The sequence below is a fragment of the Synchiropus splendidus genome, chromosome 4 (assembly GCF_027744825.2).
Source record: "Synchiropus splendidus isolate RoL2022-P1 chromosome 4, RoL_Sspl_1.0, whole genome shotgun sequence".
Taxonomy (NCBI): domain Eukaryota; kingdom Metazoa; phylum Chordata; class Actinopteri; order Syngnathiformes; family Callionymidae; genus Synchiropus; species Synchiropus splendidus.
The window spans coordinates 19,380,734-19,407,264 of NC_071337.1; the positions used below are offsets into that span (position 1 = coordinate 19,380,734).

General features: G+C 43.6%; 6 protein-coding genes across 6 annotated transcripts; 3 read left to right on the forward strand and 3 right to left on the reverse strand.

Moving 5' to 3' along the window:
- LOC128757909 (pancreatic secretory granule membrane major glycoprotein GP2-like) lies at positions 1-5,451 on the forward strand. Its single transcript, XM_053863537.1, has 10 exons — positions 1-111; positions 225-667; positions 1,119-1,341; positions 1,402-1,551; positions 2,447-2,637; positions 2,946-3,097; positions 3,161-3,418; positions 4,924-5,077; positions 5,141-5,267; positions 5,334-5,451. The coding sequence occupies exons 1-10, from the start codon at positions 18-20 to the stop codon at positions 5,435-5,437; spliced, it is 1,896 nt and encodes a 631-aa protein (XP_053719512.1). The 5' UTR covers positions 1-17; the 3' UTR covers positions 5,438-5,451.
- A 310-nt stretch (positions 5,452-5,761) lies between these two features.
- Positions 5,762-10,352, forward strand: krr1 (KRR1 small subunit processome component homolog). The gene is made up of 10 exons (XM_053862257.1): positions 5,762-5,855; positions 6,160-6,338; positions 6,440-6,574; positions 6,654-6,779; positions 7,319-7,402; positions 7,535-7,591; positions 7,793-7,963; positions 8,076-8,153; positions 8,729-8,825; positions 9,490-10,352. Exons 1-10 carry the CDS (start codon positions 5,780-5,782, stop codon positions 9,645-9,647), a joined length of 1,161 nt encoding a protein of 386 aa, XP_053718232.1. The 5' UTR covers positions 5,762-5,779; the 3' UTR covers positions 9,648-10,352.
- Positions 9,700-12,493, reverse strand: glipr1a (GLI pathogenesis-related 1a). The gene is made up of 6 exons (XM_053862258.1): positions 12,284-12,493; positions 11,613-11,867; positions 11,431-11,549; positions 10,893-10,978; positions 10,773-10,799; positions 9,700-10,351 (listed from the first exon to the last, which is right to left on the reverse strand). Exons 1-6 carry the CDS (start codon positions 12,446-12,448, stop codon positions 10,197-10,199), a joined length of 807 nt encoding a protein of 268 aa, XP_053718233.1. The 5' UTR covers positions 12,449-12,493; the 3' UTR covers positions 9,700-10,196.
- Positions 12,494-14,060: 1,567 nt separating this feature from the next.
- cdnf (cerebral dopamine neurotrophic factor) lies at positions 14,061-15,369 on the reverse strand. Its single transcript, XM_053862297.1, has 4 exons — positions 15,300-15,369; positions 14,594-14,721; positions 14,302-14,443; positions 14,061-14,233 (listed from the first exon to the last, which is right to left on the reverse strand). The coding sequence occupies exons 1-4, from the start codon at positions 15,367-15,369 to the stop codon at positions 14,061-14,063; spliced, it is 513 nt and encodes a 170-aa protein (XP_053718272.1).
- Positions 15,370-15,734: 365 nt separating this feature from the next.
- hspa14 (heat shock protein 14) lies at positions 15,735-20,500 on the forward strand. Its single transcript, XM_053862934.1, has 14 exons — positions 15,735-15,824; positions 16,938-17,018; positions 17,537-17,619; positions 17,714-17,762; positions 17,826-17,931; positions 17,996-18,086; positions 18,160-18,264; positions 18,339-18,500; positions 18,585-18,740; positions 18,924-19,026; positions 19,109-19,324; positions 19,396-19,560; positions 20,207-20,274; positions 20,358-20,500. The coding sequence occupies exons 1-14, from the start codon at positions 15,768-15,770 to the stop codon at positions 20,434-20,436; spliced, it is 1,521 nt and encodes a 506-aa protein (XP_053718909.1). The 5' UTR covers positions 15,735-15,767; the 3' UTR covers positions 20,437-20,500.
- Positions 20,501-20,849: 349 nt separating this feature from the next.
- Positions 20,850-22,448, reverse strand: prl2 (prolactin 2). Its single transcript, XM_053863535.1, has 5 exons — positions 22,351-22,448; positions 22,103-22,290; positions 21,457-21,564; positions 21,207-21,386; positions 20,850-21,117 (listed from the first exon to the last, which is right to left on the reverse strand). The coding sequence occupies exons 1-5, from the start codon at positions 22,370-22,372 to the stop codon at positions 20,926-20,928; spliced, it is 690 nt and encodes a 229-aa protein (XP_053719510.1). The 5' UTR covers positions 22,373-22,448; the 3' UTR covers positions 20,850-20,925.
- Between the last annotated feature and the right edge of the window lie 4,083 nt (positions 22,449-26,531).

Below are 26,531 nucleotides of genomic sequence, written 5' to 3' on the forward strand. Positions count from 1 at the left end.
CTAACAGCTATAGTGTGATGGACCTGTTGCCATGTCACAGCTATGAGACAAAGGTGCAGGCCCTCTGTGGCGACGTGTTGATGCGTGAGAAGACCATCACGGTCCACACAGGTGTGGAGGATGCTATGTATTATATGTATATGTATATGTATGCTATGGATGTATTGTATTCTGCCGTACAATCACCTGTTTTCCATGCCTAATCTGTTGTTTACTGGTCCTAGTTCCTCACGGAGTCTCAGAGATCAGGTTCAGCTTCAGTGACTCCATCGCCTCTTGGACACCTGGCACGCCAGATGAGCCGACGTTGGGCTTTGTGTACGAGCTCTCTTTGGAGAACGGTCCACTTCTGCAGAGAGACCATCTTGAGGAGGCTCAGCTGCATCTTCCCAGCCTGGAAGATGGGCATACCTACGTACTGGATGTGTGGGAGGAGTGCCATGCGCAATGGGAGTCGGAGCGTCTGCATCTGTGTATCACCAAGAATGAAAGTGCGCAAGGTATTGTGAGCACAGCTGACAGTCCTAGTCTGTACCGAGAGCCAGTCATGGAGATGGACTACAGCAGCATGTCACTCATCATGAGCGTTCCCTGGTCACTGCCTGTCGAATTTCTGGATGCCACATCTGATCCTGGGGCTAAATTTATGAGGATTATTCGAAGCAATGTGAGTTCACACCCATGCATCGCTACTGTTTGTTTATCATGTAATGTTCGAAGATCATTTAGTTGAATGCAAGATCAGCTAGTAATGGATCTAGATAGGTAAAATACCTGGGTCCTATCGTAAATAGACACTTGGCCTGCTAAAAATTTACTGTGCACATTCATGAAGCTTCCACCACTGTTGTCCACCCGACTCTACAGGTGGTCACTTCTCAAACGACTCATTGGGAGTAGCTTTCAGAGGGCGTTTTGTGAAGAGGCCTAGTGTGCTACTTCTACCTTAAGCCTATCCCAGATGGCTGAACTTATCACACCATTTATAAAAAGAATCCAGGCAAACTGCTTTGAAAGCAGTTCTTTTTAAAATCTGAAGTATTTCCTTAATCTCTTTTGGGTTTTTTTTCGCTCGAGTCTTTCAGCAGTGTTAAACAAATTGTACTCGGTTTGAACAGATGCAGAAGATCATGGACCACTACGATCCACCGGTCCATGTTGAAGTGGCATCCATTGAACCATTGTCTGACGAGCTGGACCAAACCCGCATTGTGTTTATGTCCTTTGACGCGGCCAACACGGAAAGTGGGTTTCCCCTGCCAGCGGCCCAACAGCTTGAATACCTCATGGCGCGTCACTTGGGCAACATCACCGTTTCAGATGGAGTCATTCATTGGACTGGTGAGTCAGGAGACCTTTGTCTTGTTCCCTTGACGATTGTGAGCTTCTCTGTGCTGCCAGGTCCTGATCTCTGCTCATCACGGCGCCGATGTCCTCGTAACTCTTTGTGTCTGAACACTCTGGGCTCCTTCGCTTGTTTGTGTCAACAAGGCTACTACGACGTGAGCCCTGTTCTTCAGATGAAAACACCCCGGACTCCAGTCTGTCACGGTACACACATCAAATACGTGTTGTATCTTGGGTTGTGGTGTTCATGTTGATCAAGTTCAGAATGGTGAAGATGCTTCTCTCGGGTTTCCTCTGAAAATGAGATTGACGAAGTCTATTTTAAAAGACTTTGATCTGATCGTCTGAAATGTATGTAGATGTGAGGGGTGTAGGTGGGTTGCACTCTTCAAACAACTTGGCTGTAATGGAGGGTTTCATGCATCTTTTTTTGTGTAATGTGACCATAATCTCTCACTCATTAATGTTGTATTTTTACATTTTTTTTTGTACTGTGTGACATTGCACCATCACTTTAGTCCACAGTTGGCAAACCAGTGTGGTGCGAGTTTTAGGTCCTGTATGTGCTTGTTGGGTTGCCCACCCCTGCTGTTATTTAAATCTGAGCTATTATCCTTTAGAATACTCGAGTACCAAAATAATAAATCACTGTGGCACCAATTATAATAAAATGTTCCAAATACTGAATTATTGCATTAAAATCCCTACTACTACAAGTGAGGCAATGGCATTGACAAGCAACAGCACACTGTTGGGACAGAATGTGTATTAAATATAATATATCCATAGCATTTGAAAAATGTTAAACCGGCGTGATTTTTTTCATCGGTTTATTAAACAATGTCATCTATTTTTTTCCTCTTTCTAGCTCAAAATGTGCTTTGAGATGTATTTGACATGCAATTTTTGTTGCGTGCAGTAGTCTCCAAGAGTCAGTCAGTCAGATAAGTATGGGTTTGAGTTTACAGTACAGAAGGTCTTTATGGTGAATGGCTTGACATTTTCTGTCTTGACCCAACTTGCTCTTCTGTAGTGTTCGAATCGTGTCAATGTTGGTTCATGTTTCAGCTCTGCTCTGATCAACAACTTCTTTCTACAGAGAATGGTCTCTTCAGCCAGTGTCTGGAGAGGATGATGATTGGTGGAATTGCTAAACCGTACCTGGCCTCGTACATTGGGGGAGAGGTGGATGTGAAGCTCAACGATGGCAGATGCGACATGGAGGAAAGCGACATTTTCTTCGTGTTCCACACCTCCAGGATGTCATCAAAGTGTGGTACAGAACGGCGTGTAAGTGAAGTCGAGTCAAGTTGAATTTAAAATTCTGGAGATGGAATTGTGATATCAAATCAAAGAGGCTTGATGGCTCACCTCAATCGTGACTGTGTGCATTAAGAGCTGCTCGTGGTGGTTTGTGACAATGCTGCGGACATGTATGCCGCCTGTGAGTCAGTAACACTTCTGAGGGAGCTCTAGTCACTCTCCACTTACGGAGGTGTGAAGCCCAGTTCCTCCATTTGTTGTCCAGATGGAACGAGTCATCAAAACCTGGGTCCTCATCTATCTCTTCTGTTACCTTCATGGCTGTGTTTTGCTAGGTGAACAAAACCCACATCGAGTTTCAGAACACTTTGACTGTCACCCTTACCAAGACAGAGGTCATCAGCAGACGGGACCTCAAGGTGGTCTGGCAGTGCGTTTACCCACTTCACTACGTTCAGAACGCTCACTTCAACATGGCCATGCAGTGGTGAGTGTAGGTCAGGTTCTCCACTGACTGTGGTTCCCCCACTAACGTGGCTTCCCCTGGCAGGTTGTCGCCTCTGTCCCTGGTGAAGTTCAACTCATCGCTACAGCTCTTAGTCGTCATGGCCTTGTACAGTGACCTAGCCTTCAGTGAGATGTACCGCGACATGCTACAGCTGGAACCGGAGGACACGCTGTTCTTCCAGGTGGCCTTGCACACCAACAACTCTTTTGCCTCAGATGTTCGGCTGCAGGTAGACTCCTGCTGGGCAACAGAGAGCAGCGACCCCGATGACTCAGATTTGGGGGTCTTCATCCAGGACGGGTAAGTCGCCTCAGGGACGATGTTTGTCTCTCCGGGTTGTTTGTATTCATTTTTTGTTTGTGTGTGTGTGGACTTTATTGCTCAGTTTCATTGACCTCCCTATTGAAGCCCAAACAAACATCCCTGACCTTATGACCCTAGGGGCGGGGCCTATAAGCGTGTTGCTCCCCAAACCTTTGTCAACTAAAAAGTAAACTAAATGTCAACTCTAATTTTTCATAAAATCTTAAGATAGAATGTAAACAATCTACCATGTAGTTCTCATCATATCAAAGTCATCCCTCAACCCCCTAATCCATTATAGTCTGTCAGCCTAGTTTGTAACATTTCTCAAATATATCCCCTTTTACTACTACAGCTATGTACTAGTTGCCTGGATGTATTTTGTTTGTATGGCTGAGGAATCTTAAGAACTTGTGCTGTGAATGAGTGCAAGTTTTTCTGCCATTTGAGTGCAGGGTCGATGGCTTTTATGTGGTGTGGTTAGTACTGCAGTACAACAGCCTAGGTGGCCTTCTTGCCTGCCTGATGATGAAATTGTTTTCCACTTCATTTTCTAAAACGGCTAACACTCTAGTCAATGCTCTTCTTGGGAAAAATAAATAAATAAATAATGCTACTGTCAGACTTCTACTTCCTCTCGTTCTATCACAGACTTGCAAGTGTTAAAAATTTGTTAAAGTACAGTGGTACCTCGGTTTTCGAACATCCCGGACTTCGAACAAATCGGAGTTCAAACAAAAATTTTGAGATTTTTTTTTCCTTCGGATTTCGAACAAAAAATCCAGAACTCTAACGCCCCCGAATAAAAGCCGGAAAAAACATAACGTCGCGGACCGATCAGCTGACCCACAACTCGCTTTGTTATTGTGTATAACGCAGCCTCTGTATGCAGCTTGTCCAGTTAGCTACATTTACTGTTTTTTCTTCATATTGAGGTGTAAAACCTTTCCTGTCTCCGCACTGGACCGTGGTAGAGTGTCACAGGTGCTCGCTCTCCACACCTCTGAGGCTGGAGCGCGCACTCCAGGGTTTGATGTCCTGTTGTGGGCTGGAGCTGGGACAGGGATGAGGCGAGTCTGGGACAGAGCGTGACTTGGTTTATGACTTGGTCACAGCCAAACTGCACAGAAGCGCACATTCAGAGCTGGACACGCACCGGGCACCTCTTCACTTCTGGAGAGACGTCACTCACTCGGCAACCCCTCCCACATGCAGCGGCCACACACATAGACGAACAGCGCAGCTGCAGCAGACACTCTACATTCACTCCTACAAAAGCCTATTTCAAGGCTTGGAACGCATTAATTCTTTTTCCATTCATTGTAATGGGAAAAATCTATTCAGAAATTTATCAAGGTCCATCTGTACTTTTTGTTACATTTCAATGTCAAAACATATAAAGGAGCCAAGTAATAATCTTTGACCCTTCAGTAATATTGTGGATTAATCATAAAAATCCAAAATTCAATAAAAATGAGGCATTGCTTTTCTCTTGTCTGCAGCTGTCCCCTTGACAACACTGTCCACTGGATCAATGACAACGGTTTGTCCCAAACCAGCAGATTCTCCATGCAAATGTTCCACATGCCAAAAATGTTGCCAATCTACTTCCACTGCCTGGCCAACATCTGTGGACACGACGAACAATGCACAAAGGTAACATGACACAAATAAAACGATCCACTGTGATGGAAGAATCGCATGTAAATTGTGTTCCAGAACTGTTCGAGTCTACAACGTCGCAGAAGAGCAGTGGAGCATCACTCGAAGAGAAAAGTCTCTGCTTTGGTGTCGGCTGGTCCTCTGACGGTTGGTGCAGCCAAGTCTGGACTGAACTCTTCTCCCTGTGAGTCAAACGCTACCAACAAGTTTCCCAAACAGCTGCCTCTTACTGAATTTCCTCTCTCTGCAGGGACGGTGCACACGACGATGATCTCTATTGTGATCGGATTAATTGGTGTTTTGACGCTGACTGTACTCTCAGTGATCACCATCAAACTTATTTTGAAGTATTAGGGGCGCGTTTGAGAAGAATAAATTTTGTTGAAATGAATCTGCCTGTGTGATGCTTGAGTTTCATGAAGACTGGTTGTACAGATCAGTGGTGCAGGCGCACACCTGGTTGCCCTTTGAATCCAGGATGAAGAAACTTCCTTCCTTCTGGAGGAGAGAGAATTGGCCTCTATTGTTCAGCTGACGACCATCAAAATGTGACAGTACTTACTTTCTATTAAATTAATCAAACGATCTATTTAAGTTATAGATTTGGTACCGAATATGCTTTTATGTCGTCATAGCGACAGCAGCAGGAAACGGCGCAAAATACGGATTGTACGTCACTTCCGCTCCGGCACAGTAATGGCGTCGACTAGTGTCGGAGACGGCGTGAGAGAAGCTCCAAGTGGAAAGAAATTGAAAAAGAGCAAAGAACAAGGTATTAAACGGAAGTTGTCGAGTGTACATTGTACAAGGAATCGAATGACTCGCGGAGAATGGTTGCGTGGTTTGTTGATAATGTTGAGATTCCACGCGACACATGTTGGGCTGCGGATCCAAACATGTCCTAGTATCGCTCAGTCATTCAGATTATCTTAGTGTGTCGCTAAGCACGATGGGTTTACTTCATGGTACTGTGGCGGCTTTTTCTGCGTATCTTTACTATCGTCTACTTCACCGAGAAGTCACGTGTAAGTTGTCTCCGAAGCACTACAACGAGTCTTGTCTGTACATGTGTTTAGCGGTGGATGAAGCTGAACTCCTGACTGTTCCTGATGGATGGAAGGAGCAGCCGTTCACCAAGGAGGACAACCCGCGAGGTTTGCTGGAGGAGAGCAGCTTTGCCACTCTTTTCCCCAAATACAGAGAAGCCTACCTGAAAGACTGCTGGCCACTCGTGGAGAAAGCTTTAGGAGAAGTGGTAGGTTTAGAGACATGTTGACAACAAACCTGTTGAGTGGAGTTTGACTCAGCACATTGTACTGCCACTGATGGGCTGCTGACACCAGTTGTTGTCCTCAGAATATAAAAGGCTCCCTGGACCTGATTGAGGGCAGCATGTCTGTCTGCACCACCAAGAAGACCTATGATCCCTATGCCATTATCCGAGCTAGAGACCTGATCAAACTGCTGGCCAGAAGCGTTCCATTTGAGCAGGTGAGGAACAACAGCTGTTTTTGGTAGCGTCTAAACTCTTGAATTAAGTCTCTCTAATGCTTTTTTTTCTTTCCCTCAGTCTGTACGGATACTACAGGATGACGTGGCCTGTGACATCATCAAGGTCGGGACCTTGGTGAGGAACAGAGAGCGGTTTGTGAAGCGACGGCAGCGGCTGATCGGCCCCAAAGGCTCCACATTAAAAGTATATTTCTTTTCTTTTATGTTTACCCGTACACCTGCCATTAATCTCTAAATTCTTCATCATGACTTGGCATTGTACTGAAATAATGGTGTCTTAAAAGCATTTTGAGCTTGGTTGTAATTTCGGCTACAAGCAACAGTTTCTTTTTCTCAAGCATCCACTGAATTTAACCCCCATTTCACAAGAAAATGATTAAATTCCAAGAAAAACTTAGAAATGGCAATTAAACGTACCAATATGATGTATGAAAAGTCAGTCCCTTCTCCGTTTCGCAGACTTATTTTATTGTTGTAAGTTGAAGCTTCAATAGTTGCTACCGCAACATTGCGATTTCCTGTAGGATCTGAGCAATAGTTGTGCACCACTCACTCTACTAGGGGGCAGCAAAGTTCTGTAACTGGCGAAAATGTCTTTCAGTCCTTTACAGTCTGGATGCTCTTTTTATGTCAGTGTTCAACACAATATTTGGAATCGATCTCATTTTATTGAACTTTGATTGTTATTTCTAGTTATTTGCAATATTCCTCTTGTCTCTGCAGGCACTAGAACTGTTAACCAGCTGCTACGTGATGGTGCAGGGGAACACAGTCTCTGCGATCGGACCCTTCAATGGACTGAAGGAGGTGATGTGTTTACATGAAGTTGGAAGTCACGTGTCTGTTAATGTGTGTTATGCCTTTTGGCGCAGGATGACAACACAGGTCTTGTTCACGTGGTGACATCAGAACTCTAGTTTTTATGTTTTTGGTCTTTAGGTTCGAAAGGTTGTCATGGACACCATGAAGAACATCCATCCCATCTATAACATCAAGGTAACTCCAGAATCTGTATACCATGTGACGCCCGATGAGGAAGTTATCCATCCTTGTTCTTGATCTCCTGACTGAACTAAGTCTCTCTGGGCTTCAGTGTGAGGCTGGATCCTGGAGCTGAGGGCGTCAAGTCCGTGACGGGACTCTGAGTGAGCTAATGAGTCACATGAGGTCCATGCTGAAATGTGTGTTTTCTATCAGACTCTGATGATCAAGAGAGAGCTCTCCAAAGACCCAGACCTGAGGATGCAGAGCTGGGAGAGATTCCTGCCTCACTTTAGACACAAACACCTCAACAAGCGCCAGCAGCCCAAGAAGAAGCATGTGAAGAAGGAGTACACACCCTTCCCCCCACCACAGCCTGACAGCAAGGTGTGTGCAATATTCATTGAAAAGCTGTCTATGAACTTGTGAATGGGAAGATGAGAGAAAAATTTGGGGTTTGGGGCCATTGCTCGTGTATTAAACCATTTTGTGTGTGCAGGTGGACAAAGAACTGGCGACAGGCGAGTACTTCCTGCGTGAGAGTGTGAAGAAGAGGAAGAAAATGGAGGAGATAAAGGTGAGAAGCTACTGCTGTCCGTCATCATCTTGGCCGCTGAAAAATAACTCCTGTATTTTTCGGAGTAGCACCAGTCAAAAAATGCATCATGAAGTAGAAAAAAACGGGTATAAGTCGCGTTTTTGGAATGTATTTTTTAAATGAATGAAGTGGCAACACCATGTCCATGGCCACAACTTTTATAGTCATGTGATATGGATATATGATGTTTAAAGCCATTTAAAGGCACAGAAAGCCGCGACAATCGTGTCCATTGATATGATTCTTGTTGTGTTTTCCTATTGTGATGCTTAATCACTCGTAATCACGTGAGGTGTCTGGCATGGAGTGCGACCGATGCCATAGGACAGTGGGATAGAATCAAGGTTATTTGGACGGACTTTTTGGTCATGTCAGTCACTGTGAAATAACATTTAATAACAATTGAAATTATATATTTTAGTATATGTAAGTCACACCTGAGTATAAGTTGCAGGACCGGTGAAACTTTGAAAGAAAGTGAAACCTATAGTCTGTAAAATATGGTACTCACAACTTCATTCTGACTTTGTTTACGTTTTTCATTCTCCTCTTAGGTCAAACAAGCAGAAGCTGTGACTAAAAAGCAGCAGCAGAGGAATCAAGCATTTGTTCCTCCTAAAGAGAAGCCGCTGCTGAAGAAGACCAGCAAAGGTAACCCAGCATACCTGGCCCCTACCGCCCGCCCACCAGGGTCCGGAGGTGAAGGGGTCAGCGGTTCTGTGATGTGAAGTAAAATATAGAATTGATTTTCCTGGTCAACTGGTTGACTTGCAGAGAGAAACACAAAGGGCTGAGCAAGCAAGAGAGATTATAGAAGAGGAGAGGAAGGCTGAGTCTTTCCAGATGGAGAGACAGGAAGAGAGATACAGGGAGGGACATGAAGAAAAAAATGAGCCAGTTGTGAAGAATAGAGAGATATGGGTGTAGGTCCTAGAGAAAATGAGCTAAAGTGAGCAATGTTCAGCGAGTGGGAGGGAAAATCCCTTGAGGACTAAGAGGCCAAGTGGGAAAATTGGATTGGGGAAGTGAAGGTGGAAAGCTATAAAGGAATGATGTCAGAATTATAGAGTTATGAAGAGGGTGGGATTGGCCTTGAAATAGCAATGTTGAAATGGAAAACAGAAACGGGTGGGAAAAGAAAAGACGGTGAAGGGTAGGACAGAAAAGTTCCACCAGTAGGTTGAGTGATGCAGAGGAAGTGAGAACCGAAAGAAGACAGGTGTGTGGGGAAGAGGAGGGACTTCTAGAGAAGCGTCATGATGGAGCCATAACAATGATCTCACTCGGTTCAGTAACCACACTTTTCTCTCTCCAGCTCCGGAAGAAGCGCATCTGGACATCCAGGCTATTAAAGACAAAGTGAAAAAAGCCAAAAGTAAGAAGCTGGGCGCCCCTCCTGCCACCCCAGCTCCCACTGTCGTCAGCCGCGCCAGCAACAAGAAGAAAATGAACAAAATCAAAAAGCAGAGCTGATGGCGACGGTCACGTGACCTTCAGACAGACACGTGTTTGTCTTGAAAGTTAACAGCAGAACTTTTTTACACGTTTATTTGTAAATATTTATATTTCCTCTGGTGAATCTGTGATCACAACTTCTAATAAAATGAAGGAAAAAAAGATTTCCTGCTTCTGGTCAAATGACCATCTCAAAGTAGACTTAAGTAGACTTTTTTTGTTTTCTGTGGTCAGTGTTTATACAAAACAAATTTCCACTGCATTAGTTTCCATGGTCTGACAATTCTTTAGTAAAACACACATTTTGCATTCCTATCTTGCTATATATATTTTTGTATATTTGCATTGCAAACTCATTGCTTGTCTGGTAATATTTATTCACAAATTTAGATTATTTAAGAAATCTGTAACCACTTGTGAAGAATTCCTCGCAGTGCGTGCTGCAGAGGTGTTCCTCTGTGATGTATGAAGGAGTTCCTTTGGGTCAGAGGCCCAGGTGAAGGCATGTTTTATATATACTCAGCTTTTATGATGTGGGTTGACCGTCTCCATGACACAAAATGGCGTCTACTCATAGCAGAAGACGTTGGGGTAAAAGTGGTGGACCACATACGCGGCCACGAATGTGCAGATGAGGGCAACCGGTCGCGTGACCAGAACAGCAACGTAGCTGGTGCCGCTTGATTTGAGGGCAGGATCCCAGTCTGGGGTCCAGTTGTAACCTTGACCGAGAGAGAGAGAACTTGTCTTGTAAACACCTGTTTATAAACAACAATGAAGTCAAACATTCTCTTTCTTCCTCATGAAATAATCTGATCTATTTTTCAATGGTAACATATTCTGTCGTATTTATTATCTGCTGGGAGACAGACATTTGACTGAAGTAGACAACATTGTCCACAAGGCTGCTCTTGGGTGAAGCGATAAATAATCATGTGCAGTGCAGTGAAGACAGACTCCATCGATCGGAGGAAGCTGTCCTTCCTGGTCATGTGGTTCCGGCTGATCTCACTTCACAATTTCTCCCTTCCCCAATTCACAATTTCCGCTCACGACACTCCCAGAAATGCACAATCATCAGTATTGAGGAGCCAGTTGTCACTGTTGTATTTTCAATCCTGCACCGTTGAGCTCTGAACTTACGTTGCAGTGCGTCTCTCTCCGGACTTCCTGTGAAACACAATAACAATATCTCATTATCGTTTCTAAGCCTCATCTCACAAGTAAACTTCACTTTTATGTTTTTGAGCTAAAGAGACTCACGGCAGAGTTTGTCCACACAGGTGCCGTCACATTTGGAACAGGCCGGTTCTCCTGATTCGTATGGTTTCTCTCCATCAAAGTTCCCACTGATGAGGAATAATGACTTTGTCATTACTAGGCAGAAGTTTGAGTATCATTTGTCTTTGATGGTGCAGTTTTTAATGTATATTCTATGCCTAGAGCATTGTCGAGAGTGAAAGGGGATATGAGATAGTGGTGAGTTTGGTTTACAGTGAGGTTTTCATCGGGAGTGACACAGGGACAACATCTGGGGCGAATATATCAGAGGCACAGCTCAGGTAGAAGTTTGTTGACAAAGTTAGGGAGGTCAGATGGTTTGGACATGAAGAGAAGAGACTGGAAATATGTTGGACGAAGAATATTGGAAATGGAGATGCCCCGTGAAGGAAGGAGAGGAAGACAACCAACAAGGTTAATGGATGGGATCAATGAGGACATGGAGAGGGAAATACTCCTGGATCAATATGTCTCTGAAAACCACTTTATGTTATAGCTCTGCGATTTACAAAGAACTCACGCTGTTGCGTAGTTGCACACAAAGATGACGCCCTGTTGATGGGCGAAGCTTGTTTCTTTGACTCCATCCCGGCACAACTGGACTGCGCAACCAACCTTGTAGCTGCTTGCCCAAACGACCTGGAGACAATGAGTTGTGGTGATATCTGTTTTGCCATGTCAAAAAAGTAGGGCAGTGCCCACCTGAGTGTAGTGACCGCACGGTTCTTTTCTGCAGTTGTTCTTGTCGTAGTCGTAGTAGATCTTTTCATTGACCCAGCTGTTATTCACGGCTCTTCTTACGCTGAACTGGGATGGTGGGAAGGCAGCCCATAAGTTCTCCCCCACGGAGGAGAATTTGGGGTGGACCCGGCGAGCATCTTCCAGGTAAATGTTGTGTTCAAATAGGCAGTGTCGCGCCCACGCTCTTGCTGTGATCGCCAAACCCTCGTCCCATGTCTGCGGGAGCATTGGAAACCACAGGCAAGAATAACACGGAGAGAGAAGGACAGTGTCAGAAGTGAGAGAAACAAGTCTTTCAACAAGCCCTGATATATATTTCTGTATCATTGCCATTCTTCTCAGGTCTAGTGAGTCGCTCTAGGTGATTGAACTCATTTCTGATGCATGATGGCAAAGTTAGCAGCCTGCTTCCTCCAGGTCTGAGACCAGCGAGTTGAGAGCACATGCCAGAACAGGTCTGGACAGGTGTTATCCAGCTGAGCACTATTTCAGTCATTCATGGAGAAAAATGCGTCTATTTCGGTCCCTACAAGCCATAACACAGCACTTTGGCATCCCGGCAGTTTTCATTTTCATCCCTTCTCCGTTGTCCCTCATACAGCAGTGTGCTTCAGAATGCATGAGAAACTTACCATGTAAAGCATGTCTCTTGCAGGTGGGCTGACGGCTGACCGAGCCCTGTTGTGCTCCTTCACACACTCCTCAATAAAGTTTCCATCTGTGATTTCTGGCAGTGAGACTGACTCCACAGCTGATCCAAGAAGCATCCAGGAGAACAGCAGAACCTGCAACTTCATCTTTCAGCTCTCACATCTGTCGCTAAGAAGAAGAACAGCGGTCTGTAAAACTACTGTGAGGCAGGAAATTACTCACCCAGAACAGGAAGTATGTGCAAATGAGTCTGATGACATTTTTTCACCATCTGCACCTTGGCACCGAAGACTGGGTGGACTGATTCCGTAAGCAGCTTTTCAGTTTGGCGCCACTGTTGAACATCTCTGCAATGAAATGACCAATCTTGAACATTCTGAGTGGAGGGAGTCAAAATAGAAGAGGACAGAACGTGATCTCAGCATGTGTCTACTTATCCAAACTATGGTCGCGGGGGCAGCACCCAGGCAAGGATGCACCCAGTCTTAACAGGAACAGTAGGTTTGCTGAACCTAGACACGCATCAGTATTGTCTCCAGTAGATGAACTACTTTTACTAGACGTCACTGTGATATCACTGCTAAGGTGATATACCAGATGCATCCTAGCATTAAGCTAATTGAGTTATTAATAAAGTTAAGTTAGTAATTCAATACGCGCTGAACTGTATTAAATGCTCCTCCTGCCAGTGAGAAGAAGTGAGCGCTACAACAGCAGAGCATTTTACTAAGTTCATATTATAGTTTGAGAGAGGAAGTTATTTTATTTATTATTTTGGTTGTTTTTTTTAAAAGAAAAAAACGTTTTTTAAATAATAAAAGAATTCATTTTTTAACTTGTTTTTTGTGATGTGTTTACCTCTTAGTAGTTAGAACACTTAGGATGATGAGAATAACATAATAATTTACAAAAATGGTTTGTTGGGTGACAACAGGTCATATTGCAACAGGTGTGTTGTTTTTGTTGTCTTTTTTTATTCACTTTATCCACTGCACCACCTGCCTGATGACATTCCCAGGGGATACTTGCTATGGTAACAATCTTTGTCATTCGTTAGAGAGCTTTTAATAAGTCGTAATGTTTCTCTAAAATGTTAAATCTTTGGTTAATAATTTCAAATTTCTATCTTACCAGTCTTACAAGCTATCACACAGACGTAACAATAATAATCAAAACATTCCAGTATCTTCCACCTTTCTTTATTCTAGTTCAAGTGAGTGACACTGTGTCATGATGATTTGCTTGTTGACGCTTGGGTGCTGAAATAAATTAAATGTAAATGAAATTATTTAAACAATGAACCGCACTTGAGGACGATAAATAGGTTTGTGTAAACCTGTTATTACTATTATATGATGCTAAAGATCCATTGAAATGTTGTCAATCATAAAGATATTTAATTTTGTTGTCATTTTCCAAATTATAAAGAATACAATAGACAAATAATAAGATGAGAGCCGACTTATGCGCATGAATCATACAGTACCAAAGCTTATTTGACCCAACAATCTGCTCAGCTGAAAGAACAAAATCCAAGTGGCCTGAATTAGTTTTCTCTGCAGGGTTTCTGGACTATCTATTTGGAATATTCCTGGACTCCTTCCCAGTGAGCTTGGTCAGCACAATATATAAGCTTGTTGAATAATGTTGAAGTAAGTCACAAAGTACAAAAAGCGTGTTTTATTCAGAGGTATGAACGATATACACAGATGATGCATTTCACAGCTTTCGACAGGATTTCAGGCTTCCACTCCTGAGTCAGAGTTCTGCTGTCTGGACATGCCGAGGAGCTGTCTCCACAATGAGACTGACAAACTCGTGTTTCTCCAGACACCCTCGACACTCCTCTCCCCACGAAGCTAGAATGTTCCTCAGCTCCACCACCCTCATCTTCTTCAGTCCCTCGCTGCTCAGGTCTCTCGGCTGAGGCTCTGTGGGAACCCAGCAGGATTCAAATCCAAAGTCAACAGGCAAAAACAGGGTGTGTTGATGAAGTTACCATATCTGAGCTGGCAGATCTGCGTGTCTTTGTCACTGAGACGCTGGCAGACCTTCTCGACAGGGACGTGGGAGGACAGGGGTTGGGACACAGATGCTGTGACTCGGGTTGCTGCATCACTGCTGGCCCCCAGGTAATAGCACTGTAACACACCCAAGTATCAACAGCACATGTAGTTGCAGGCCACTGATCTACATCTATTATATTCATTTTTTTAAACCTGATTCTTCTAAATTCATTTCTCATCCTCTCAACAATGATGAACCCGGGCATCCAGTGGTGTGGTTCTCACCAGTCGTGCCTCTTTTCCTCGAGCCACCGAGCAGCTCTGGAACAGCTCTTTCTCCACCAAAGCTGGACTCAGTTCTTTGTGTCTGGACGTCAGACCGGTGTAGAGTCTATGGAGGAAACCCACACACACTGTGGGGCGACTCTGTTAGTTCATGAGAACAATAAGTGAGACTGGGTGTAACCGCATTTCTGTCATTGAATAATGTTCTCGATTCTATTAATAAAAAAATTTTCTTTGTATAAATTTCAGTGTGAAGGTCAGTGAATACAGAGCCCTCTAGTGGTGACGCTGCAGAATCCTGTCAACATTTACAATAAGTCGCTTAAAAACAACTGAGACGACTAAATCCGCTATTTCTTACTTGATCACTTATTATTTCAATTAATATGTTAATATGAATGCAATTTACTTTCTCAATTCATTCATTTATTAGGTCATGAAATTACTTGCACTCCTTTCTATTCCAACCAATAATTTGATTTAATTTAATTTAATTTAATTATTCTTGTTAAATTCATTTCCTCAACTTGTTTTCGTCATGTACGTAACGTTACGTTTGTTTATAAACAAATCCTGTGTGAGGTTAGTTGCAGTTTGACACAACAGTATCGTTGGACATTCAAAACTTTTACCGTGGGCCGCACATGCTGATCAGCAGTAGCAGCAGGAAAGTAAGCAGCGGCTTAACAAGTGTGAACTTCCTCACCTTCACAATTGTCTGCGGCAGAAGAGAAACCAGCGAGTAAAAGCAGAGAGAGCAGCAGCAGCAGCGACATGTTTACTGGGGATATTATTAGACAACTGGCCTGAAATCGGACACGTCAAGCGCGGACAACTCGACACATTAAAACCGCTGCACCGTAGTGATCGATTTCGAAAAATCAAAAAGTCCAATACACTACACAGTGTGTTGCTATTTATCTCTACGTCACGTACTCTTTATAAGTTTATAACGTTCTATGATCAAATCCTATTTGCAATTCAATGTCTAATTTCACATACTAAAACACTCGCCGTGGTATGTGCAAATTCCATGGTGGTATATTTCACCATATAATTCGCTTTTAAAATAAATAAATAAATATGTGATGCGCTTCTCTTTGCAAACTCCTCACCGGAAATTGCGTATGCGGAAACAAACTCCGCGCCTCCGCCGGTGTGTCGTGTGCTCAGCATGGCTGCGATAGGAGTTCACTTTGGCTACTCCTGCGCCTGTGTGGCGATTTTTAAGGTTAGTAGAGTCCTGTCGATCTTTTTATTTATCACGCGTTTTCTTTGTGTTTGATAAAATTGACACGATGTCCTTAATTGTCCGTAATAGTCAAATCTGTCCCCGTCCTAAGCACAGTGGAAGCTAACTGGATTTTTCTTCTTGTATTTTATTTGCACTTTTAAAGCGTGAATAGGGATGTATTTATATACTCTTGAAAAATGTATATTTTCACCTGGGAGTTTTATATGCTATATCGTGTCAACCCTACACGTTACTTAGGCCAGCTATCATCTTGTTCAATACACCAAGTCATGGATGTATTTCCATGTCGGAGGTTGGGTCACTGAAGCTTTAATAGAAAATCACTCCTCCAGTTCATGTGGGAGGACATTGGCTATTCGCAGGTCTCATCTCATACTGTATCTCCCCGGTGTGTCTTGGGTCCCCACATCCCGACAAGATGCCCAATCTCTGTCTAAAGAGAAACACTGTATGTGGAGGAAACACATTTGATTGCAAGATAAAAGTGATGGTATAAACGTGAATCAAACATTAAAACCTTTCACCACCGCAAAAGTCCATCCCCTCATGTCTGAAGGTGCTGCACACCTCTCTTTGTCAAGCTCATGTACCATCCTTCCCTAACCCCAAGATTCCTCAACGCTGTCCGGGGAATATGGGAATATCAGTATTTCTGACATGACAGTAGAGCACTAGTACACAAATATCCCCATTGTGGGACAAATAAAGGATATCTCATTAATCAAAATATAATAAAGTGGAAAAATATGACTGACTCGCCAAGGTTTGGCATAGATTTCCATGGTAGAAGAATTTTTCAAGTGAGCAAATTGAGTTGAGACCGATTCATTCAAGTAGCAATTTTGTCTTTGTACACCATAGTTTTATGTAGAGTATTTTTATTCAAATTATGTGACACAAAGACTGAGGTATATTGAGACATTCTATTTGGATGTCATCCCTTGGGTGGTCAGGTGGCATGTTTTTTTGAAAGGACACATACAGGACAACCTGGGACCAGAGAGAAATACAGTGCACCCATCATCTACAGATAGTCTATCCTCTACTTAAACTTTGACAACCAGTGAAGGTGTTTATTTTTCCGCACAGGATGGGCGAGCAGACGTCGTGGCAAATGATGCTGGTGACAGAGTCACCCCAGCTGTCGTAGCCTACAGGGAAAATGAGCAGGTAAAGTATATAACTTGTCTATCTTTTGAATAGTAATAGAAGTAGTAAGTCTGTAAAATACTTTCCATCGCTAGATATTGACTTATACCAGACCTGGGCAAAGTGTTGCCCTATGCTTGTATTTTCGTGGCCCCTTTGACGTCAGACTAAAACTATAACGAATATGTTATATTTCTGCTTTTTTTGTTCTTTCTTTTTGAGTCACCACATCCACTTCAGCGGTGAATATAGCATGTTTTTGTTTTAAGAATAAACTTTTGTTCTTTTTATTCGTCATTTTTGTGTGTTTTTCTTGTTCCTCAAAATACATTGAAGGAATATTGAAAATATATTTTTAAATAAATTGCCTTTTTATCTGGAATGGCTGGTCCATGGTTATGTTGATTTATATTCAAATGAAATGCATATGAGATGAAATATTTTAATAGGTTAATTTTTTTGTCCTTGTTACTTAAGTATGTATTTGGATATTTTTCCATTATGTTTTGTATGTTTTCTATTGTTCCAATCCTCCATAGATTGTAGGGATTGCTGCAAAGCAAGGGCGAGTCCGCAATGCCGCCAACACAATTGTCAAAGTCAAGCAAGTCCTTGGAAGAAGGTGACTGAGCTCCTGCTGGTTCTAATAAATCTCCAAAATAAATCTGCATTGCAATGAGGGCGGAGGTTAATTCTCCTATGTTCTTGCTTTCCAGCTTTGATGATTCACAGACTCAGAGTCACAAATCGGAAACAAAGTGCCAGGTGATGTTTGTTGTGCATTTCTTTTGACTGGCCACAGTATTGTGACGTGGAGTTGTTTTCCAGGTGGTTAGTAAAGACAACAAGCCATATTATGAGATCACAGCAGGAGAAAAACAGCAACATGTCTCGCCAGTGGATGTGGCGAAACTCATCTTCCATAAAATGAAAGGTAGATTGAAGCATCTGGCTGCACACTTTAAATGTACGGCGATTGAGCGCCTGTGTCGTCACAGAAACTGCACAGTCAGCCCTGGGCTCTGATGCCTCTGAAGCTGTCATCACCGTCCCGTTTGAGTTTGCACATGCTCAAAAGAAAGCACTGAGGTTAGGCACCAAGCATTCAATCATCTTTTAGTTGCATGTGAATTCCCGCTCTGAAGATCTCATCACCCTCTAGGGAGGCCGCCGAAGCAGCAGGTTTCCATGTCCTCAGGCTGATCCATGAGCCCGCAGCGGCTCTTCTGGCCTACAACATCGGTCAAGAGTCTCCCTCAGGAAAGAGGTATGTGCTTGAAGTCTGCTTAAAGTCAACGCCAAAACAGAGCTATTTATTTTGTGATTTAACTGTGATTCCAGCCATGTTCTGGTGTACAAGCTTGGCGGTACGTCTTTGAGTGTGACCGTGCTGCAGGTGAATGGGGGAATGTTCCGGGTTCTGAACACTCACACAGACCACAGCATTGGAGGAGAGAGTTTCACGCAGGCGCTGGCTCAACACCTCGCCACAGAATTCAAGCGGTTGGTGTTTTATGCTCCTCATAACAGACTCACTCAGGAACTCAAAAGCCTTCAGCCAATCGCACCTCCATGTTTTTGCCACAGCTCCTTCAAACATGATGTGAGCTCCAACGCACGGGCAATGCTGAAGCTGATGAACGGAGCTGACATGGCCAAACACTCTTTATCGTCGCTCGGCTCTGCAAACTGCTTCGTGGACTCCCTGCACGACGGCATAGATTTTGAATGCAACGTCTCCAGGTGAATTGTGCGACTTGATGTCTCACTGTTTTACAAAGGTTGACTTTCATTGTTTCCTGGTTTACCTGCCGTCCTTTTTTTCTGTTTGGACCAAAATATTTCACCAGAGCTTGGAGTATGTAACTACAACATCTTCATTGTCAAATGTTTAACCAGTTCCTTTTATTCTATTGTTCCCCGTAGAGCACGTTTTGAGCTGCTGTGTTCGTCATTGTTCAACAAAAGCATCCAGCCCATCAGAGCGCTGCTGCAGGAGGCAGGGCTTTCCCCCACTGACATTAACCAGGTAGGTGGTTCTGATAGCAACCAGATTCCAATAGTTCTATGGGACTTGAGCTTTGATATATATTTTTTTGTTTTTTTTTCAGGTGGTTCTCTGCGGCGGTTCTGCCCGGATCCCTCGACTCCAACAGATGATCCGTGAGATGTTCCCCGATGTGGAACTTCTCAATTGGGCGCCCACGGATGAGGTCATCGCTGTGGGGGCCGCCCTGGAAGCCGGACTGCTGGTGGGCCGCGACAACCTCGCCCCTGATGAAGAAACCGTCACAGCAGATGTTGCCGCCACCGACATCCTGGTCAAGGTGCGCAGGTCTCCCGAAAACCCAGTGCGAGACAGGAATCGGATGAGTCATCGTTTGTTTGCACGTTTCAGGAGCTTGACGATTCAGGAGCTGAAGTTTTCACCGTCCTGCTTCCCTCTGGCTCCCCTTTGCCTGCCCGAAGGTGCCATGTCCTGAGTGGGGAGGGGAAGCTATCGTCCCTGTGTTTAGAAATTTACCAGAGAGTTGCAGCCGAACAGCCGGAGAAGCTGGCAAAGGTGAGTTCCAGGAAGGAGGGAGTTTCCATGCCGTACTTTAGCTAGGTTTGCAGTCGTACTGCAGTTTTACCATACTGGTATGTGAGCTGTCGAGATGTTAGTATGTTTGCTCATATATTGGGAGAGAATTAGTGTTGAAATGAATTGCATTGTACAAGGGAAACTTTTAAATAAGCCGTTTTAGATCGTTGAATTGTTGTTTCTGACAGGAAGGCGGGGTTGTAATCTGCAATGATCAGAGTTGTGTTCGAGTAGGGAGCTATTTCTATCATTTCTTGCTGCCCTTAGGCAAGGCATTGTCACATCCAAGCTCCTTGATAATCTGTCATTACCTACATTCTAATTGTAAAACCTTTACAATTAGGTAAAGTGTGAACGGCTCTTCTTCAGGTGCTAAAGTTAGTGTTGTCTTCTTCCTTGTTCCCAGTCTCCCTTGCCTTACATGTAGGCCAAAAATGCCAATTTCAATGCCGAGAAGTGACTGTTGATCCAAATTATCTGCAATATATTAAGAAGTGATCCACAACACTGAGCATGTCAGTTGTCAGCTTTGGTTCATGAGACTCATTCTGTTTTTGTCCCTCACAATTGACATGATGGAGGGTTTGTGAATGTTCATGAGATGCCTCTTGAAACCTTTCTCCAGATCATCCTGAAGAACCTGCCGCCCAAAGAGAGCAACCATGACATCGACACCGTCGTGACAATGAAAAGGTCACTGAGGCGATATTTGCTTTGGTCAAACTCAGACAAATACAATTTTGACAAGCTTTTGTTTTTGTTTTTTTGTGTTGCAGAGATGGCTCCCTGCACGTGTCCTGTGTAGAGCAGAGCAGCGGTAGGACAGAGGTCATCACCATAGCTGCCGCGTCATGACCGGTTTCACGAGTACACATGGTTAATGCTGTTTTGTTACCCAATAAACTTGTCTGTCTGAAACACATTTTTTTCTGAGTCCTTCATGAACATTTATCTCTGCTAACAGGAGGCTTGAGTTTGTCAATGTGAGCCATAGTGCTCTGACTTACATTAACAAGTGCTTTCCTTTGGTCACTGCCTGGCCTCTCCTATATGTGTCATGCAGATATATGTCAGAGACAAAAGTGTTGGTTCTCATGCAACATATTTATTAGACATTTTCCCTGTCATCATAACTAATAATTTGAATCTCGATTCATTTTTAGTAATTTAATTGATGGATAACATTTGTACGAAAGACCAAAATAAATAAATTACAATGTTGAGAAGAAATCGGTCCCTCAAAACCTACCCCTTTCCCCACATCATCACTTCCTCAGGTAAGAACTTCATCTTCATCTTTAGGAAACAAGAACCCCCTGCTCAACATTAGCAAAAATGTCTATTTCAACAGCCATGCTCTGGAACAATGCGACACTTGAGGATCTTCAGGTAGTTCTGGACTTTGTTGGAGTCTCTGCGGAAGCAGTACAGGAGGTCATAGTCCTTCATCAGACGCCAGTCGCTGATGTCCGGAGGCTGCAGGAGCTCGGGAGAGGAGACGCTGCTGAGGGAGTTACTGATGCCCAGCGTCTGCATCTACAGTGACATGATGCAGTGTCAACAGACAAATATTGGAAATGACTCATTTAGTGGTTTGGTGTACGATAATGTGAAGCGGTCGTCACCTTCTCCGCCACTTTTTCCACTCCTTTCCTCAGCTCGTGCACCATGTCGCTCATTTCCTGGGCTTTGTTGTCACTGAAGCTGTTGAAGTCGTGCTGGCGATTCATGCTCAGGTGGAAGTGCCACAAAGGATCCCTCCAGGCCAGCAGCAGCTTCAGGATCACCTCAGTCAACTCCTCACGCTGCAGAAGCGCAGGTTAGAACTTCCGTGCAGAAACTGAAATAGATCTGATGTCACCAACGTGGACTCACCGCCATCCTTTGAGCATTCTCTTTCCCGTTCGGGGTTAAGATGCTAGAGGTGTGACAGTTGCGACCCTGCCGGCTGATTTGGTTCCGGCTGGGCAGGAAGTATTGCTCCTGGATGCAACAGTGAAATGTCAAGAGTCAGTTGCTTGTGCCAGTGACGTTAGCGGGCTTGCTTTTTGATATAATTCAATCTGCTTCCACAACCATTCCTGGAAAATACTTCCCCTTGGCTGTCTGACTGTTACATCCTGCATGACTGCATTCTGCACAACACGCCAAAAATGCAGGATTGTTCCAGTTATTTTTATATTCTGAGCTAAAGCAACGTGGGTGCCACACTCAATTGACATTGACATTAAGTTGCATTCACCTGAATACTTCTTACTCTTCATTTTAAGACTACATCACTCTGCACATAGGGTCTGTCAGTGACCCTCTGGACAGAACAGTCTCGACCCTGGCAATGCTAGTGGCACGCAAAATATCAGTTTTAGTCTCTATAAAAGATTCAATCTACAATGAAGAAACTATTTCAACACAGTTTCCCAAATGAATTGAAAACTGCAAAAACACACATTAAAAAACAAACAAAACAAAAAAAACTTGACATTTCTGTCAACTAATAAACAACTAACACAATTTGACTTACAAATTCAGAGTGCAGGTCATTTGAAATGCCGTGCATTCGTGCTGAATGTTGGATGACCCGGTCAAACAGGTCGGCCAGCGAGAGGACGTGACAGCCGGCTTGTCCATTTGTGCAAATGGGCACAGCTCCCACTCCGACCAGTCGGCTGCACGGTGACAAACAGAAGACCAGCAGCCACGACACTGACACTGCAGGAGAGAGCAGAGACAACAGACCATCCAGTCTGGTGACAATGGAAACCAGTTTACCTGAGCTGACGGTCCGGGGCATGATGCATGCGAGGTCCTCTCTCAGAGAAGAAGAGTGGACTGTGAGGCTCCCTCACTGCGTTACTCCTTCCCGCTTCACTCCTTCACTTTAATATCAAAGGACCACGAGGGAGGGGGCATTTGCATTCATGGACTACCCGCTTTCGTGACATCAGCAGTCGTGACCTTCTGGGGTTTCCAGGATATTCGGAAGCAAGCCACCTCAGTTGACTTCAGTTCTCTGCAGCAACCGTCTGAAGCTGAGTTCATTGGGGTCTTTTAATGTTAATTTCTCTTGCAAGCTGAGACACTGGAGAGTGATTCCAGGTTGTTCCTCGGCTAGAGTGGAAAGGTCTCTCTCTATGGTCCGTGTCAGCTCAGTGTACTGTGGAGAATCTCCAAAGTGTCCATACTAACCAGATGCTCAAGCCATTGAAACTGGCTCCAAGTGGGAACTGGCTGCAGCTCTATTCTTTGTCAACAAAGCTGCTGATCTCAAAAAGTCTGGCATCCAAAGGAAACCTTGCTTCAGTTCAGTTACTATGTTTTTCTCCACTGACGTACTCCATAGCCTCAACTGAACCTACAGTGAGTCGACCACTCACTGGGAAATCACATGCTTGAAAGTAAGCCCTCTCCACCACTGCCCTCCGAACCCATCTTCAGTGAAGGTCGACTGAATAATATTTAATTCTGGAGAAATCCCAAAACAATCCTTTCATGGTCCTAATCGGTGCCTGTCATTTCATATATGAGGCCCATGGTCCCAGCCAGACTGCTGTAGGATGTTAGTGGAATTGAGAATCAATGCATGAATAATGAATTCCGTAGCTTTTTGATTTTTTTGAATTATTGCTCACTACTGCACCAGTATCCATTGTGGACTCTCAGGCTGTGTTTTACTCTACACGCTGATCTATTGTGAGTCACATAGAAATACCTAACACTAATAAAGAGGCTGCTGGTCCTGAGTAAGTCACAAACTGTGAGGTGACACATCACACGATGGGGAGGGAGTCTAATGCTCATCATTTGAAGTTGTAAGCAATAACATCATCAGTAAAGTATGTCACCAACTTGGAGGATGACCGGACTGTCAGCAGCTTAAATGTCCGCTGGGGGTCGAGAGGTCACGGAGGAAGTTACGGGGTCAAACAGGAAGACAAAAGTCAACGGATGTATAACCTTTATGGGATCTGAAGCCATGACGGCGAATGTCATAGAGAGCCAGTTACTGAATGTCAAAAGATTGTCGTCCTGGTTTTGGTTCTTTTTTGAAGGAGGTGGAGGGGGTTGCGAGGACATAAAAACTGTATTGAGATTAATTAAACTTCCTGCCTGTTTATTCAATAGAGAGATTAAAAGGCGGATGGGGGAGCTGAATGAACAAAGTTTAGTTATTGGTTTTATATGACTTTAGAATAAAATAATTTGACACAAAGAGGAAGTATATTGAATTTTCTTTTTTGTGTTGCTCTCTCACTTGGTCAATATGACTCATAGGTCTGTTTTGTCTTCTCAGATTGAGAAAGTCAGCGTGGCTGTCATTGCTTGCCCTTTATGGGGCGAGTCGCTACTGTCCTCAGGCAAGATAGTAATGTGATTTCAAAAAAAAAAAACAACACACACACACATTTGTCACGTTGCATGGACCCTGCACGAGTACCACTCTGTAACGTTTGCAATGTCTGAAGAGATTTCAAAGTGAACAATGAAAAGGCAACGCAATTACAGTCCAGGAGAAGAGAGGATGGCCCATGAGGTGCTGGGTATCTGTCTCTGGTATGAAAAGCCTTTTCATCGAAGAGAGACTCTCAGCAGAACTACTGCTCTTTTGTATCTTGTAAAGCCAACAGTTGACTTGGAGGTGAGGTCAGGTCTTGCGCTGGTGAGGTGTTCGCAGCATTTCCAACTGGTAGGATGACTGCGTCACTCTGTTGATCTGGGCATCCCTTAGTATTCTCCCTGAATATCTGGATGCGGTCTATAGGGGAGGGAAATCTAGATTGACAGAGCGTGGAGGAGACAAAACAGCACCTGCAGTAAAGGTGAAACGGATCCTAAGACAAGACCTGTTGGCTGGAGAAGAAAAGTCCAAAAGGGCGTCTGGGGCTTCAAGGCAACAGAGTTGATTCTGACTCTGCAGTGGAATCCCAAAAACTTTGTGCACAGTTTTGAAGTAGAAAAACAACACTTCTAGTATCTCATGAACAAGTGGTCTCTTTCAAAGAAACAGTTTCTGACACCGTGGTTGCCTTTTGGGTACAACTGTGTTGATGCCCGTTTCTCTCAGTCTTTGTGAATAGAGCATTTGAATAAGCAGCTGGAATTGGATGTGGAACTGGAGTGAAGACTGAGAGGAAAAAGCAATAGGGCCCTTTAAAAAAAAAAAATTAAACTCAAAACCAAAACTGTGTGCAAGGCAAAAAATATTGACGCCCAAATCCAGTTACCTTAAAACGAAGGCTGTTGGGGTCCATTTTTGGATGCTATTGAGAAGGACAATGAAAGACTATTCTGCTTTTTGAATTGTTGTTCCTCTGAGAAAAGTGGTACGAACTCTCTGACCCATCATATATGAATCACTTAACTGCAATGTGGAAATTGGTGCAATGTGTACAATAGCTCCCTGAATGCTGGCATTTGATATGTATTTCATTGATTATTGTTTTAACTATTAATAATAATTAAAATTGGTTTATTTTTCTCATAATTCTTTGTTGCTTTGGTGGGGAGGTGGAATGATGTTTTCTTTTATCTGTGTGTATTTTTGACTGAAAATGAAAGAAAAAAAATGTAGCCTGTTGGTGACAGACGTGGCCAATAGAGATGTTCTATCAGTACGATTTTCTGTTATCACTGCGCTGTTTTCTCTCAATGAATGTTTCAGGAATTACTGGAAGAAGCTGGGATTCCATGTGATTCTGCTGCACGTTTACACCAAGTACTTGAGGGCAGGGTGTTGTCAGGCAGATGGTCTCATGTTGTCATATTGAGTCTGACCCCTACTGTAGCAAGACGGCTCACAGGCAGTGATGCCCAGAGGCGTTTTTTTTTTTTTCCAGCTGAGATAAATCTGTGACGACCGAGTGTATCGTAAAGATCTGTTTTCTTTTTTTTTTCCAGTCCTCTGCTCTCATCTCTAATTCCTTGTATTGTAATCTTATATCAGTGATCCTAAAATTACAGTAGGCGATGAAATTCTAATGAGACCCCAGCACTACAGACACTGTCCAGCCATCCTGACAGCCAGCTCTCAGCCACGCAGGTCGACGTCACTAGAAGGCTGCAGTGCGTCAGCCTGCTGAGTTGCACGTCAAATGTCATACAGTTAGCAGCATTGGCTTTCCTCACACCCCAGACCTCCACTGCAGCACAGAGACCTTTCAAACCCTGAAGTTCTCAAGTGACTCCTTTATCATCGGCGGCACCTCTGAAGGAAGAATATGGGAACTGGTTGACACCTGTCATCATCAAGACGGAGGCTGTGGAGATGGAGATGGTTATCATGTCCTTTCTATAAAATGGTCTGGGAAATCCTGGACGACAATAGTAATAATAATAATAATAATCATAATATATATATATTTTAATCCACGGACAGGAAATTCAGCTGCTGCTTCTGCAATACAACCTCTGACTAAATATATACACAATGTGTAAATAGTAATCACATTCCACTATTATTGGTGTATTTAACAAATGCATTAATAAAATGAAGAAACCTGTAGTGTCTGACAGAACAAACCAACGGACACTCTTCGTCCGTGTTTAAACTTCAAAATAATGCGCTACTACTCATTACTTTGACAGCTTATTTATGCAAAATAATAATAATAATTATTATTATAATAATATAATAATAATAATTAACTCAAGTTAGAGCCGAGCCGTGGCGTAAACACCGTCCGCGGGTGACGCAAAAGGAAAGCGCCGCTATGACTGCTCCGTGGCACTCGTTGGCAAAAAGTTCGCCTATAATTATTTCTGTCAGTGTACCATTTGGCGATCAAGTGCGTCATATTTTCCCTTTTTTTAATACCAAGTGATATTGTAGAGGCCAAAACGCATTTATATTGAGTCACTAGTGGTGGAGTGTAGGTATTCATAATTTTCAAAGGTTAAAGCTTCTCTGTCTGAATTAATTTTAGGCAAAGTTTCCGCCAGGGTTTGTTGACAGG

Coding starts and splice junctions, on each gene's coding strand:
- glipr1a (XM_053862258.1), bottom strand. CDS start 12,448: ATGAAGTTGCAGGTTCTGCTGTTCTCCTGGATGCTTCTTGGATCAGCT. Junction 11,550..11,612: donor CGTGCGGTCACTACACTCAG/GTGGGCACTGCC, acceptor CATTGTCTCCAG/GTCGTTTGGGCAAGCAGCTA. Junction 10,979..11,430: donor GTGTGCAACTACGCAACAGC/GTGAGTTCTTTG, acceptor ATTCCTCATCAG/TGGGAACTTTGATGGAGAGA.
- prl2 (XM_053863535.1), bottom strand. CDS start 22,372: ATGCCCCGGACCGTCAGCTCAG. Junction 21,565..22,102: donor ATGACCTGCACTCTGAATTT/GTAAGTCAAATT, acceptor TGTTGCATCCAG/GAGCAATACTTCCTGCCCAG. Junction 21,387..21,456: donor AGAATGCTCAAAGGATGGCG/GTGAGTCCACGT, acceptor GCGCTTCTGCAG/CGTGAGGAGTTGACTGAGGT.
- krr1 (XM_053862257.1), top strand. CDS start 5,780: ATGGCGTCGACTAGTGTCGGAGACGGCGTGAGAGAAGCTCCAAGTGGA. Junction 6,780..7,318: donor CCAAAGGCTCCACATTAAAA/GTATATTTCTTT, acceptor TTGTCTCTGCAG/GCACTAGAACTGTTAACCAG. Junction 8,154..8,728: donor AGAAAATGGAGGAGATAAAG/GTGAGAAGCTAC, acceptor TTCTCCTCTTAG/GTCAAACAAGCAGAAGCTGT.
- cdnf (XM_053862297.1), bottom strand. CDS start 15,369: ATGTCGCTGCTGCTGCTGCTCTCTCTGCTTTTACTCGCTGGTTTCTCT. Junction 14,722..15,299: donor TGCCGCAGACAATTGTGAAG/GTGAGGAAGTTC, acceptor GTCGCCCCACAG/TGTGTGTGGGTTTCCTCCAT. Junction 14,234..14,301: donor GATCTGCCAGCTCAGATATG/GTAACTTCATCA, acceptor GGGTTCCCACAG/AGCCTCAGCCGAGAGACCTG.
- hspa14 (XM_053862934.1), top strand. CDS start 15,768: ATGGCTGCGATAGGAGTTCACTTTGGCTACTCCTGCGCCTGTGTGGCG. Junction 18,265..18,338: donor GAGTCTCCCTCAGGAAAGAG/GTATGTGCTTGA, acceptor CTGTGATTCCAG/CCATGTTCTGGTGTACAAGC. Junction 18,741..18,923: donor TTTGAATGCAACGTCTCCAG/GTGAATTGTGCG, acceptor TGTTCCCCGTAG/AGCACGTTTTGAGCTGCTGT.
- LOC128757909 (XM_053863537.1), top strand. CDS start 18: ATGGACCTGTTGCCATGTCACAGCTATGAGACAAAGGTGCAGGCCCTC. Junction 2,638..2,945: donor AGTGTGGTACAGAACGGCGT/GTAAGTGAAGTC, acceptor GTGTTTTGCTAG/GTGAACAAAACCCACATCGA. Junction 5,268..5,333: donor TGGACTGAACTCTTCTCCCT/GTGAGTCAAACG, acceptor CTCTCTCTGCAG/GGACGGTGCACACGACGATG.